This window comes from Hippichthys cyanospilos, chromosome 21 (assembly GCF_059441005.1).
Source record: "Hippichthys cyanospilos isolate Australia breed blue-spotted pipefish chromosome 21, RoL_Hcya_1.0, whole genome shotgun sequence".
NCBI classification, from domain to species: domain Eukaryota; kingdom Metazoa; phylum Chordata; class Actinopteri; order Syngnathiformes; family Syngnathidae; genus Hippichthys; species Hippichthys cyanospilos.
Window position 1 is genome coordinate 3,556,426 of NC_142389.1, and position 15,760 is coordinate 3,572,185.

At 39.4% G+C, this 15,760-nt stretch overlaps 1 protein-coding gene across 2 annotated transcripts; it reads left to right on the forward strand.

The window, feature by feature from the left end:
• The first annotated feature begins 1,175 nt into the window (after nt 1-1,175).
• Nucleotides 1,176-15,645, forward strand: smad10a (SMAD family member 10a). Of its 2 annotated transcripts, none has more exons than XM_088404978.1 (13): nt 1,176-1,415; nt 3,714-3,789; nt 5,876-6,119; nt 6,263-6,437; nt 6,537-6,560; nt 7,245-7,457; nt 8,145-8,396; nt 9,113-9,214; nt 9,697-9,750; nt 10,266-10,449; nt 10,606-10,774; nt 11,297-11,435; nt 12,051-15,645. In XM_088404978.1, exons 1-13 carry the CDS (start codon nt 1,412-1,414, stop codon nt 12,260-12,262), a joined length of 1,848 nt encoding a protein of 615 aa, XP_088261104.1. In that variant the 5' UTR covers nt 1,176-1,411; the 3' UTR covers nt 12,263-15,645. The 2 variants fall into 2 exon arrangements, with proteins under 2 accessions (XP_088261104.1, XP_088261105.1); XM_088404979.1 differs by having other exon boundaries at nt 5,879-6,119.
• The last annotated feature ends 115 nt before the right edge of the window (nt 15,646-15,760 follow it).

The window sequence follows — 15,760 nt, forward strand, 5'->3', positions numbered from 1 at the left end:
ATGTGAGCAGCCCTGGCCTATATAATTTTATTGATTTTTTTTTTTTTTTTTGTGGATTGGGAATGGCATGCAGGACAAACACAAAACCACATTAAAATTAGATTTTGAATTAGATGATTTTGTGTGAAAAAAAATGCACAAAGGAGTTGGTTTGCTGTTCAGTAGTTTTGTGCCAACCTTGAATGCTAAATTTTATATTTTGTTATTTGCATCAAACCTATTACTTGTTTAGGTAAGTGGCTACAGAAAATTGATATATGGATAGTTAGTTGATTTTTTTTTTCATACTTAATCACATAGTGTTTATGTTGTTGTTTGCATGAAACCTTTTATTGTTTGGTTAGGATAGTGGAACGTTTTTACATCCTTTGAAAAATGTCAGAAAAACGACAATAAGAGAATGTATGCACATATTTTGTCCACATTTAAAATGTCACATTTTCGTCATGTTTGGAAGCATGTATGCCCCCCTTCTTCTCGGAGCAGTTTTGAAAAATCGTAGCCCTCTTCCATCCCTGATCTGCAATATCCACTTTTTTCATTGTTTACTGTCATAACATTGTTAAAAAAAATACAAAAGGCATTCTTTGGCGCAGTAGCATTAGCGCAAATGCTTGTATCTTTACTTTACTGTTATTATGTTATAATTGTAAAATCTAGTGGTCCTTCATAAATGTAATTGTTCTACTTGCTTTTTGCACGTCTTGGAGAACAACAACGTTCTATTTTGCCTGACTAAAGAGTATTTATTATTGTCGGAAAATGAATTACCTTCAAAGCCAGTTTGCTCTGGATCTCTGTTTAATAAATCACGGCACTGCATCGATAAGCGATTGGCGGAAAAGTTCGAAAATCAAGTTGAGAGCATGTCCAACTGTTGAGTTCTGGCCCACATTGGAGAACTACACTTGTAATTCGCGCCCATGTTAATGTATGTTGGGGGAGCGCTAATCTCAGCGGCGCCACCTTAAAGAAAACAGTCTCGCGGGCCTGTCAATCTCCACGAACCAGACAGACCCTGGCTGGCAGCATCGCGGTAAGAGCTGCGGTTCGATTGGCTGAGCTCGACAGTGCGTATGAGAGCCGGCCTGCCATTGGCTGAAGCACGTCGCGACACTGACGCGCACGATGTCTCCCCTCTATTGTTATTGTGTCGTGCGCGTGAGGATCGGGCAGGATGCACGAGGAGACAGCAAGACTGATAAAATGATAACGCTAGTGTGAGACACTTAAGATAGCGCAATTGAGATATTGAAATCATTTTCATGGAACTGTCGTCGCTGTGTAAGAGTGCTAAAAAGCCAGCTAATGTAGAGGCGAGTAAACATTAATACGAGCTTCAGTACACTTGAAGCAATTCCCGGACAGCTCAGCGGTCTTTCTGTTCAAGTTCTTCTCTTCTCTCCGTCTGATGTGTAAGTATTATCAATGAAATGTGACTGTTCGCATCACCGGCTGTCGCCTGCATTCCAAACCTAGATTCGGAGGTGGAAGTTGCTCATATTGGCTGGATAAACTGTCTTTATCTTGAATAAACGCCGCGCTGCCGTCTCAGTCTTTCTCGGGTTCATTCCAGGTGATGTTGTGCACGCTGTTACGTTTGAAAGGTTCCGATCACTCGACTGTTTTATCTGTTAAACTTCAGGCGTGCATAGTTCACAATGAACATTACTAAATGTAGGTACTGGACGTTTTCTGTCATGGATGCCGGTTACGTGTTGGTCACGCGTGTGCTGTACTGTATATCGATGTTAACGGAGTCAATGAAAAGCCTGGACAATGCATAGATCGGATCGCATGTATGAATTTATGTTTCCTGCGAAAATTGATTGAAGTTTTCATTTGGACAACTGTGTCCTTCAGCTGTCGAGCTTGGGGCCTGTAGGATGAACGTACACAACTGTATTTAAGAGGGAGGCGGGGGCAGCAACAAATACCTGTGACTGTCTGCAGAGACTGCTACGGAGCTCCAGATATGACATGGAAAAATAGATGCTGCATAAAGATATTTGAAGACCACTAAATACTTAATTGTGGTCACCATGCAGGTAGGTGGCCATGAAAACATAAGCTAAAATTAAACGCTTATATGAACTTGGAGGTCTGGTTAATTGCAATTCTCTTAAAACTTTTATTTTCCGTCAATTGCCAGCAATGTCAGTTTTTCTTATTTTTTTTTTTTTTAATAATGCACCCTCAGCCTAAAATGAAATTCCCCTGAGCATTGTCATGAGCTTTACCCGGTGTGCTCAAGGTGGTGAGCTTAATTTGCTTGCCCACCTGTTTAGTTGGGTGCCACAGTTTCTTCGAGGCCACAAATTGCTATTTCGTGCTCATGTTTTAAGTATTAATGAAGCATTAGTTAGAATTGAAGTTTTAACCCTTTGTCAGCCACATAAATGAGTTTGACCGTACTCTTACAATAATTACCATAATCGGTTGACTGTGAGCAGCTCGTGTTAGCTGAGGTTATTACAGCATTATTTTCAATAAAAGAAGCGAGCATGCTGAACCAACGTTCGAGTCCATCCTTGTTTATGCATAGAAATATGACTAAAAAGGAGAGGATCATTTAAAGGTTATGACATCGCTAGCTGATTCCATTAAGAGTGCTCCGGTTAGAGAACACGGAAAGGTATTCCAGTTGACTCATTTATTAATTGTGGTGCTTGTGCATATTCATATCATATCAATCATAAACTTTGTGAAAAGGAAAAACAACAGTTTCAATTGCATTCAACGTTACACTAGCATAGTGCACTAGCATAGTTCATTGACCTCACACAAGGTGGAAACACACTTAACCCGCAATAAATATATAATTTATGGATATGAACACAATAAAATAATAATTATGTGATGTTGTTGGATGAATGGATGGATGTTGCCTTGAAAACAATCAATACAAATAAAATGAAATCAAAATGAAAAACAAACCTGCCTTTGTAATAAAAAACTCTTTTAACAGCTACCACAAAAACTGGAGGTTCCTTGAAAAAAGTTACCACTGAAAACAAGAGAAATATTCAGACCTACTTGAGTAGTTTTATGTTTATTCTTTCATCTGGCATTTGCGTTTTAATGAGACACTTGAGCCGACAAACAGCTGTTGCAATTTTGTTGCTACTGTGCCACTGTTTATTATCCTGCCAGAAAAAACAACTTTAAACTTCAAACTCAAAATTAGCATTTTTTTCGACGTGATTACGAAATGACCGAGATTACTTTTCATCTTGGAAATAAATCATCATAATTAATAATAAATATTTTATGTTTGCCATGTCTGCCCTGCAATACATACAACTCGGGTACACTTCTGTACCTCGACCTGTTTTATGCAGAAACCTTTCTCAGAAGTGAAAGATATCGATGATTGAATTAAAAGGTAGCCGAAATCCAGCAAGTACTCAAAATAAACAAAAAAAAAAGTTAAAACAGAAAGTAAAACAAATGTGGTACAGAGGGATTTGTTGTGAGTGATAAGCAGCAGGTGTGAAAGGGGTTAGGAGAAATTGCTCTGATGAGCTGCTGCTTTGGTTTTGGAAAACTTGGGAACAGGGATGAGATGTTTAAGCATTGTAGTAACATGCAAGTGAAATAGAAGAATGCCAGCAAAGGAGGAAGTTATATTTATATTAGTATGCAGCAACCCATTTTGAAAAGTTGAAAAATTGCTTTTTTGAATGATGCATCTCTATACACTTTATTGACAGGGACTGATTCAGAACTGGGCCATCATGATCCCAGTGAACCTTCTGGTCACTCATTGGTTGAGCAACTTAATACCAGGTAAGCAAGACTATTAACGCTCTACATATGATTTTAATGTAATAATGTGTTTAAACTTAATAATAACCCCCGAAGTCATGATCATTCCTTAATCAACGTTTTTAGGATATATAACTCTAAAGAGGCACAAGATTTAAAATTTCGGATTGCCATCGTGCATATCAGGTATCAGAATACTGCAGGGAATTCAGTTCAGCGAACACGAATTGGTTAACGGAACGCATATTTGTTTTTGTGATACACGTTCCATATTTCCATGATTCAAATAAATAACAGATGTCATCAGCTGTGACAGACAGCAGCTCACCCACAAGCCTGAAAAAGAGAAGCGTTACGAAAACGGGCGGATGATATCTTCTTAAAATGGAATTCAAATGATGAGAAATCAGCATTTGCCGGAAGATAATATTTCTCAGCGAAGCAATCGGGGTGAGTTAAAGTTACTGCCAAAAACCTTCTATCAGCGTTAGAATTTGAATTATGCTTTCTTATCACGCAGAAATTCATTCACAGAATCGCACACTAAAGCCCCTAATATATATCCAACACAAACGGTGTAATTCTGTGGGGGGAGCCTGCACACAACTCTGTTTTTACTCTTCAAAACTTGACAGAAATGAGCTATTCTCTCCTATAGCTTACGTTGTTCATTCATCACCGAAGTTTTATTATTCATGTGTGAACGTTTGGTTGTGGTTTTGATTGAGACCAGATTTTTGCTTCTACTACTACCAAAGAACTACGGAAAGGCACGTAGCCTTGAAGACCCCGAATCAGCTAACTGAAATATTCACCGAGATAAAGGAAAAGAAGGCTCAGCGTTTTATGCGACTTATTACCGTATTTTAATTTTACAGGGAATACGCATTTGAAATGAGAAATAATGTAAGCGGCAAAATAAACCTGTAAACATTTCTGCTGCTTTCGTTTTTGCCTATTTGGCAAAGAATTTCCGCTACAAGTAAGCTCAGAGGTGTCCTAAATGTGCAGTTGCCTGATTCTATGTTTGGGGTCCTTCCTATCAGTCTGTGATTTGTTTGGGTTTGTTCACGTCTGGTACAATAATAGCAGCCGCACACGACTTAGCTCAAAATGACATTTAACACATAATTTATCTTAATTTGGCATCTAAATCGCTGACTTCAGACCTAAACTCAAGGGCTTTGTTTGAAAGACGATTGAGTTCATTGTCACCAAAGCCATTCGTCAACGTTTTTCGAGGAGCGGCAAGAACCAAGACAAACTTAAACAGGAAATAAGTCAGCATCTCGCTTGAATGGATTTTCTAGCGTATCAATTTGAGTGTTGAAACGCACGGTGTTCTGTGTTTGTGACTGCTGAATTAGGAGACTAGTGGTTGTCAAATATTTTATACCATGTATCTTCGAATAAAAAACATCTTGTTACTTCCACAGGTACTGTTTTCATGACCAACATTAAAATACAGTTGCAATATAGGCGTCAGGTTTAGGCGACTATGAGTGTTTCTGCAGGTATGAGCAAATCCGATTTATTGTATTTTAATGCTGTAACAGGAACAGTACGTTATTTTATTTGAATTAAGGATGAATGGATGGATAGATGAAATTTAAACATGGACACATATGAAGCTTTTAAAACTGTCTATTGGACATCTTCAAGACACCCTGAATGGGATGGAAAAAAGCAACCCCTGAAGTATGATTTCATTGCTATGTCTGTAAATAGAGCTTTACATGAAAACCATCATCAATTTGCATTTGAACGAATCCCAGTCTCATCTGTTATTTTCAGGGATCACTGTAGTTTTTTTTTTAACTGAAAATTACCACCAAATATGCCTGCACCAGAGACAAAAGCATAATTCAATTTCAATGCTTCTAAATTTAAATCGAGATAATGAATTAGGCCCACTTGTCCATCAAATTGCCTCAAAAATAATCCTCTAAGGGAATAGACACACTCCCAGTCTTGTAAGGCGTTTTTTTTTTTTTTTTTGAGAATAGGAAACTCTATTAAACACATATAATGGATTCTTCAATTTTCGGCGTGTTGGTGGAGGATCCTTCTTTTTACCGAGCATTGTATTTTGTTGATGTCATCTCAGCAGCATCATGTCAGTGAACCCCCCAAGTAGCAACGACGCCTGCCTAAGCATTGTCCACAGCCTCATGTGCCATCGGCAGGGCGGGGAGAATGAGGGTTTTGCAAAGCGAGCCATCGAGAGCCTGGTCAAGAAGCTGAAGGAGAAAAAGGACGAGTTGGACTCGCTCATCACCGCCATCACCACCAACGGCGTCCATCCAAGCAAGTGCGTCACCATTCAGAGGACGCTGGATGGACGGCTACAGGTCAGTCATTACGAGGTCGTGTCGGAAGATTGACCTCCCGACCTTCACACACACGCACGATACACTTTTAGGACACATTCTGCGACCTGGCAGTCTTTGGACTAGTTTTTTATGGTGTGTATTCATTTAACGTTACTTCCCAGGTGGCAGGGAGAAAAGGTTTTCCTCATGTGATTTACGCACGGCTGTGGCGCTGGCCTGACCTCCACAAAAATGAACTCAAACACGTCAAGTTCTGCCAGTATGCCTTCGACCTGAAATACGACAACGTGTGTGTGAACCCCTACCATTATGAGAGAGTGGTTTCTCCTGGCATTGGTAGGTTCAATATTTTAGCACAAATTTTGCCACCGGCTAATTCATTGACTGACATATCTTTTTTTTTTCTTTTTTTTTATCTTGTGTCGCCCTTGACAGTTGGCCTCAGTCTTCACAACACAGGTATGTTCTGGTTTACACACATAAGTTGTGATCAACTTTGAAGTCAAATCAAAGTAGGGCAGTACAATTAATCATTTAATTAATTAGCACAATTAATCGTATTTTAATCGCGATCGAATTCATTAAGCTGAACCTAAGATTGTAGATTGTAATATATAACACAGGAATCGGGTGATTGGATGATTAGAGCACACTTTACAGGTAAGCCTGGCTGAAACCACATTAAAGTGGGGCATGTCCAACTTTGAGCAAATTAACTTAATAGGTTTCTATCGATAAAATGATCATTTCCATAATAATGCTAGACCAGCCAGGAGGAGTGGCCTAAAAGATTTTAAATACCTTAATATAGTTGCATGTTGAATATTTGCAACGTTAGTAATGTTATTTGTTTGTTTCACAATTGAGTACTGGAGATCGGTATAACTAATTTCACATTGAAAGTTTGATATTTTTTCCAAACGGGTCTCCTGTGTAAAAGTAAGAATATTTATGTTTTGCCTTTGGATGATAATTTCAAGTGCCCCCACAAAACATAATCAGTCATATTCATCACGTTCAATGATATTCCAGATTTGTTCTCGAGTGACAAAGTGCTAATAAATTGATTTGAATGTAAGCTCTGTCCCAAATTTGAATTTAAAAAAACCCCACCTCACCCAGCCTTCTTGTTACCTCCCACAGTGCCACCTAGCGGTCTAATCAAAGAAGAGTACATCCACGACTGTATACAAATGGATCTCCCACCCGGTATGCCACTATCCGATCACCAAGCGACATTAAAGATTCCTCCTCGGGATCACTACGGCCAGCCCCTGCCTCCTCCGCATCTGTCGCCCGAGCCTCACGGACCCCCGCCGGTCACCAGATACACTCAGCTGCCTGTCTCGCCCAAAGGTTAGAAGGAAGCTTTAAATACCCTATTTATGATTTTGTTTTTCATTTACATTTATGTATGGCATACGGCCGAAAAAAAAATCATGTTTTAAAATGTTTTTAGCCGAGTGAGCATTGAACACACCGTTCTCAATACCGCTACATCCAATTTTAATTCATTGAATCAAACGGTGAATATCTTTCATTATTATTGGTAACGCGACTATGTTTTCTGAAAGAAAATGGAAACGATAATGACCTCAAGCCTTTTTGCTGTTGTTGGTTGGAAACTGCAGTTGAATAATTCAGACGTGGATTGTCAGAAGATGATAGCGACTATTGCAGATTTATTTAATTTATATTTGGAGAGACGAGCAGCAGACTGTCTGGAAAGGATTGACGCTACTATTTTGTCTGTCGTTCATGGAAGGTTGTTCCAATGGAAAAGTCCGTAAAGCCTTCGAAAAATGTCCCGCTCGTGTTGATGTAAGAGTTGAATTACCCAATTCATAATATTTTCCTCTTTTGCTTCATCTATTTTGGAATTATGCTAGATAAAGACAGTAACAAACAGTTAGTGAACGAAAGACTATATTTCAATACTTTAATGATTTGACAGAAAAAGTCAACGAAATTCCCGCTACTTTTGTTTCCGTCTGATATTTGCATCGGTTGTAATTGCGTGTTTGTGCATATTCGCCTCCGCAGTATCGAACTCGGGCTCCATGCTGCCGCTCCAAGCCAGCCATGTTGATGGCCGCCCTCAGACCGCTTCTCCACAGGTTCAAGTTATGACTCAAGCGCCACATTCTCCAACTTCAAATCAGCCCCAATCTCAGCAACAAGGTGCGCAACCACCACCACCTCCACACCCACAGCAATCCTCTCTACCTCCTCCTCAATCCCACGGACAGAATGGATACAGCAACAAACATTCTCAGAGCCAGGCCGCCTTCCACAGTGAGTTGCATGTTAAGTACATACAACAAGTTACTTCAAAACTCTAGGTTAGAGACACACGTTTCAAAAATAGATGGTTTCGGTAGGGCTAACGTTAGCAGCTAGCCTATATCATCGTTATTGTGTTTAATGTACTGTTTAACATGAATTTTCGCATGCTTCATAAAGATACACATTCACCACAACTATTTATAGACTATTACTACACTATATATATTATTGTATATATTATTTACTATGGCACCGCTCTAAATGGTTTGTCAAATTACTGGTGCTATGTATAGACTATTACTATACTATTTATATTATTATATATATTATTTACTATGGCAGCGCTCTAAATGGTTTGTCAAATTACTGGTGCTATTTGGCAAAGTGGAAGCTCTTTAGGCACCAGTTATATTCTTCTTGTCTTACAAACTGTAAGTAATGGGCATATGTCCATCTTGTGTGCGTATTGTCAGTATTCAACCTGTCACCTACTGCTGCAGGTAGTAGGTAAATAATAAAAGGGAGTAAACATTTTGCCCCAGACTTTTCTTTTTCATAAAATACAAATTTTTTTGCGAGAAAAAATAGTACTTCTTACAAAAAATACACTTCTTACAGTGTAGTGTATCTCACTATTTGTGCCCCTGATTTGTTGCAGATTTTTTGTGGAACAGCTGAACAATAACACATTGTTATTTTGTGCTTTTTGCTGTTCTGTAATACAGCAGTATGGACAGGCAGCAGCACAGCCTCCTACACTCCAATAGGACCCCTGCAAAATGGACGTGGTCATCACCCAACACCTCTTCACCATCCAAACCAACATTGTGAGATGTGCCTCAACTTCATCATTTCATTCTTTGTTTTTTCCACTTTAGTGTTGCGCCTGACTTGACTTTTTACAAATGAATAGCAACTGACAACAGATTTTTACATGTAGTGTAACTGAGATTGTCTTGTCTGTATATTTATTTTTAATCATTAATACAATCTTATCCTGCTGAGACCCATCTTATTCATTTGTTTTGCTGAATCCTCCATTTTGTTTCAGTAAGACAGCAAAGTGAAAAGAATCCCACCCAAACGCATGAGACATTACTACAGTATTTTTAATACAGTACACAATAATTAATACAGTAGGCAGGGTCTCAGGAGAATATAGCAGTAATATAGCGCTTGTCATTATACCCAAATGTGCTTGAACATAACTTTGCAAATCCTATCCTCAATCAGAAAAAAAAGATGATATTCTGCGTTAGGAAGCTCATTTGTGTTTTCTTGCTTGTGATATTTTTTTTCTTCTTTTCAGGGTCTCAGCATCATGGTTCAACTTCTTTCCCGCATTCTGTATCCAATCATCCAGGTGAGAGACAGCCATTCTTGTCTTTTGAAGCATTTATACAATTCCATCTATTTTAAATCAAATTCAAAGTTGCCTCTCTATAATAATGTACATGGGGTGGGGGGGTTCATGTGATGTGTAATTGTAATAAAATAAGATTTTTTTTTATGTTTTGGGCACTATAAGGTACTTGGTTATTTTTTTTCCGTTTTAGACTAAGCTGTAACCCATATAAACACTGTAAAGAAGCACTGACTTATAACCGCATAAATTTAACACCGATCAATTTTTTTCCACAAATCCGTGTTTGCATAACATTAATTTGAATGTGAAATAAGTAATATCGTGTCATTTACAAGACTTAAAATGATGTTATATACATCTAATTCGATAAAGAATGCATCCGGTTTAAAATGTTTGCACAGAACACTGCAAAAATGCAAAAGGGGGGGCGACTTATACACGAGATGGACTTGCACACGGAGAAATCCGGTAGTTCACAAATCACTGCATGTCACTTTTTTTTTCCTGGGCAGGACCAGAGTTTTGGTGCTCGATCTCCTATTTTGAAATGGACGTTCAAGTGGGTGAGATGTTTAAGGTGCCATTCAGCTGCCCTGTTGTGACGGTGGACGGTTATGTGGACCCATCCGGAGGTGATCGCTTCTGCCTCGGTCAGCTGAGTAACGTTCATCGCACGGATGCCAGCGAGAGAGCCCGGTATGTGCATAAAATTCTTGTGCAGTAGCTTTAGTGCCACGATCAAAACTCAATTATTAATAATATATAGTGTAACAGGAACCTTACATGTTTGAAAACTTTCATCAATTGTATGCTAACATTTCAACTCTTGTATGTCCTTCCTGTTTGATTCAGATTACACATCGGCAAAGGGGTGCAGCTGGAGTGTCGCGGCGAAGGGGACGTGTGGATGCGGTGTATGAGTGACCATGCTGTGTTTGTACAGAGCTACTATCTTGACAGAGAGGCAGGCCGAGCCCCAGGTGATGCCGTGCACAAGATCTACCCTGGAGCTTACATCAAGGTCTGAATCTAGTTTTATACTCGAGTCCAGTTTTCATGGGCATGTTTGCTCCTTTGTTTTAATGACAGCCATGAGCAAAGTTGGGCTTCCACTTCCTTGCACAGTGGGACCCCGTGTTAAGAGATTAATCCATTCCGCGGTTGGGGTCGTAAGGCGAATTCAACGTATGGCGGGCAATTCAAACCTATGTTAAATATCTAATGCGTTTAAAACCCCGGGTAAAAACATCAAAATATTACGTACATATTCAAAGTTGGTGCCATTACCTATAAACGCCAGCACATGGAGGCAAAACAACACAAATACAGCCAACCCCCTAGGGTCATGACAGTTGTTTTTGTCGCAAGCGGGGAAAATACCGTAAAGAGGGGACGAAAAATCTCAGTATTCCACATCGCAACATGAAAAAAAACATAAGCCAGGGACGCTGTAACACAGGGGTCCACTGTCCTTACGTAAATGGGCAAACTGATTTGAAACATGTGTACAAGTATATCATTTCCAGTTGCTTTTGTTTGTTAGGTGTTCGACCTACGACAGTGCCACAGACAAATGCAGCAGCAGGCCGCAACAGCTCAGGCTGCCGCTGCTGCACAGGCAGCTGCAGTGGCAGGAAACATACCTGGACCAGGTAGTGTTGGAGGCATAGCACCTGCAGTCAGTGAGTATTGTCAGACCTTCTTGTATGCTATACTATTAGCCTCAACAATATACATAATATCAAACCCACAATCATCAAGTTTTGTTTGCTCCCTATTTTTTGCTCTTTCAAATTGACACCGTCCCAACCTTAGTTACAATGCCTTCATCTAATGCACAGGTGTCAGACTCCAGTCCTAGAGGGCCGGTATCCTACAGGTTTTCCAGTTTTCTCTGCCCAACACACCTTATTCAAACAATTAGCCCATCAGCAAGCTCTATCATTTCAATCAGATGTGTTTGAAAGAGAAGGTTCGAAAACATGCAAGATACCGGCCCTCCAGGACTGAAATTCCACATCTGTCACCTAGTGATTGTAAGTGGAATGACTAAGTTATAGGAGCGTTAAACCAAAACAGTTAATAATTGTACAAAAATACAGAATCTGTGAAATAGCGAGAACCTGGAACACACGATGGCCGAGGGTAGCTTTATACCAAATCTATCATACATATTGGAATGAATTGAAACGTCATTAGTTTTTGAAAGACACCATCCAAAAACAGCCTTAGTGGTAACTCACTGCACTTTATTGGCCAGGCCATTTTGAAAACGCGACGCACTTCTTCACTTACAGGTCTGTCTGCAGCGGCAGGGATCGGAGTGGATGACCTTCGGCGGCTATGTATCTTGCGTCTCAGCTTTGTTAAGGGCTGGGGGCCCGACTATCCCAGGCAGAGTATCAAACACACTCCGTGCTGGGTGGAAGTCCACCTTCACCGGGCATTGCAGCTTCTGGATGAGGTGTTGCATACAATGCCTTTAGCTGATCCAGGGCCTGCTAACTAAGAATCTTAATGCTGAAATAGAACATGTGGATTATTTGAATGTGCACACACAGATCCAAATCTTTAGATAGTTTTGCTTTGTACCAAAAGGCTTCTTTAAAAGAATGGAAGTCCAATGAAAATGTAAAAATAACCTAAAATGACCAACAACACTTATTGCTTGTAACAATCAATTTACACCCAACTCACACACAGCCGACGTAGAGTATTTTCATGTAGTGCAATATCAGACAAGCATTACAATGCATTTTGTAAATTCCTATGCTCCATTCAAATGAGTGTGACAGGGGTGAGTCACATGCTGTTGACATTCCACACCAAAAACGAAAAAAGTTCCACAAGCTATATCATCAGATGAACACTATAAAGAGCTATAAACAAAAATGTTATACAGTATAGCGGCATAATTGTAATGCAGTTTGGGATAGAATACATTTTTATAAATTCATTCCAAACTTTTGAATTTTTTATTGATTAGCTCCACAGACACTGAAAACATACACACACACAAAACACATAACACACACGTGGGGGGGGGTTCTATTATAGTGGGGACATCCCATTGATGCAATCAATTTCCTTGCCCCTAAGCCCAAACTTAACCATCACAACAGATTGCCAAACATCAACCAAAATTTAATTCAAACGTTTACTCTAAAAGCAAGAGGTCTGAATTTGTGGGGTCCACCGAAATGGTCCCCACAAGTGCAAAGTAAAACCCAAAATTGGCAAAAAAACAAGGACACACACACACAAGGGTTTGTTCTATCATAGTGGGGACATCTCATCGACATAATGCATTTGCTAACCCCTTACCCCAACCTTAACCATCACAACAGCTTGCCTAATCCCGATCCTTACTCTAACCTTAGTCACGACCTTCAAAAAAGGTCAGAACATGTAGGGTCCACCAAAGAGTAGCCACAAGTACAAGAGGTCCCCACAAGGGCAGTAAAACCCAGGAATTAGTCCCCACTTTGCTACAAAAACAAAGTGTGCACACTCACACACACATATTCACATTTGTGGCTATACTTGTGAGGACATCCAGTGACATAATGCATTTTCTCAGCCCTAACCTTAACCATCAGAAATCATTGCCTAACCTCAACCCTAACCCAGTTCAAACCTATGCTCAGCCTAACTGTCCTCACCTCCAAAATGCCCTCACGATGTCAGTGGAGAAAACTCTAATTGGTTCTCACAATTATAGCCTACACACACATACACATACGCACACCAAAACCCATTATACAGTACACATTGAATTTTCTTTACTTGGATCAGCATATTGCAGTAAACTACATAAGGTATGGAACGATGCCGGATTCTTTGCAGGAGTCCAAATCACACTTGAGTATCTCTAAAAAAGGACGTCTAAAGACAAAACAGCATTATTTTTCCCCTTTATGTCGTACGAACTGAACTGAATCGATGTCTAAATGTGGACGAGGGAAGCAAATGTTTTGTCACCTCCGTACTCGTACCGTGCTCGTCACCGTCTGTTGATCCGAACGCTATCTTATCGGTCCTCTTAGTACACTCTGTTAAAGTACATATATACAGTATATCTATATTTTTGTTTCATACCAAAAGACTAAAAAGCCAAAAACATTTAGCTTTAAAAGTGGTGTTGTTGGTCTTTGTAATGAACCAGTGCTACCCTGTATTTAACCAAATGTTTGGTGTGAATCACCAAAGCTGGAATACCTCATCATTACATTTCATGACTAGTTTTCCACCAAAACTTCTTCGTTTGACTGACTTCAAAAATTCAGGATAGCTTCATCCAACAAGTCCTCACTGCAACGCTACACCTAGCCAGTCTATGGCGTTTCTACCCACAGCGGTGTTCCGTTCTTACTGGAAGTTACTCTGCAGCATCACAGACGTAAGAGTAGTAATGTGATAAATAATGTTTGGCAAGTGAGCGCCAACATCTGAGACAGAAGCCTGAGTGCCTGTCTTACCAAAACAATTGCTTGTAACACCAGTGCCTTTCTAGCTCAACGCTATCTCATATGAGCGTTTCCTTCTACGTTATTAGAACTCTGGTATGTATCACTTAATTGGTGGATTCAACGCCTCGGATAGTCGCGATTTGAAATACAAAGTTTAATATTTTCCGTTTTTTTTGTCAAAGGTAAGACATTTTAATTAAAGATTACATTTGAGGATCAGAGATGGATGAATTTCACGTTGATCGATTGAATAATAGTCTACTGTCAGTTCACGCAAATAGTTTTTGCATATATGACGAAATGCATTTTCGAACCAGTTTGCTTCCCAATTGAAGGAGGAAACACACCAGAGTTCTACTAAACAACTCCACGCACAGGAGATGCAAGATTCCGTCTTGAATCTGAACATGTAGTGGTTTACGCCAAGACTAATACAAAGGGGACTGACTGATCCAAAGCTAAAAGTGCCACACGGTTACGTTGATGCTTGAAATTGGTCCAAATGTAAATAACCGCTAATTTGTGTTCTTGCAGGAGGTTATGAGTAGACTTTTATTCTGTTATGAAATCAGCTGCTTTTCAAAGATGAGCCCTCTAACATGATATGCATATTTGTGATTTGTGCCTTTTGTTGTCGATAGTAGATGCGCCAAAGCACTGGATTGTAACAGTTTGGTTGTCTTTTCTTCTGTTACCATTCCTGTTGTTGCACGCTGTGATTTGGTTTTGATGACATCTTGTGGTTCCCTCAGGTATCGAAAATCATCAAATGTCAAAACTGCTTTATAGAAATAGAACTATTAAGAGAGTAACCATTGTATCAGAGTAGTGTAATTTATTGCCTTAGTCTTTTGTGAGTGTAAAATATAACTAAGCTCATTTTACGTCATAACACGACACCCATTTTCAGGGAAATCCAAGTGTTCATGAAGGCATCCTCAGCAAATGAGCAAAGGTATCCTTTTCTCTCTCCCTTTTTTTCCCCCCATTACCACCCGATCACATTAACATCGCCCTGGAAATCATTTTGGTGAACAAAAATGTCAGTGTCACTCATATACCGAATGTTGCAAGGATTTAAAATGTATTCTCCACAGTTAAAGGGAATCAGAACAATGTTTTATTTATTTCTGATTAATAGCTCTGTATTCACAAATACATACCTCCAAAATTGTGGAAATGTTTATAATGTACGGCTGATGATTTTCCTGAAACCATAAGGCCAGTTTAGTACAGTATCTTTATTAAAGCAAATTTCTTTCAGGTCCAAAACATGTCATGTTCCAACATGGAAAAAAAACAACCCCGCACACATAATTATTGCTCCATGTGATGGTTCGATTGTGTTACACTACCATCTGTCTTCATTAAATATAGTATTATATGTATCAGTATTAAATAAGATGTAATAAAAACACCAATATTCTAACAGTTGTAGCAGTTTTTATGTATGAATTACTTCCTGTTTGGGTTATGAACGGTAGATTAAAAAAAACACAAAACTGTGTGCCTAAAAAACTGTAGATCATCCTACATTT

What these genes read in the sequence shown, in the direction of transcription:
- smad10a (XM_088404978.1), top strand. An exon ending in CGCTGGATGGACGGCTACAG is followed by an intron (nt 6,120 to 6,262) that starts GTCAGTCATTAC and finishes GTTACTTCCCAG; the next exon opens with GTGGCAGGGAGAAAAGGTTT. An exon ending in GCTGCCTGTCTCGCCCAAAG is followed by an intron (nt 7,458 to 8,144) that starts GTTAGAAGGAAG and finishes TCGCCTCCGCAG; the next exon opens with TATCGAACTCGGGCTCCATG.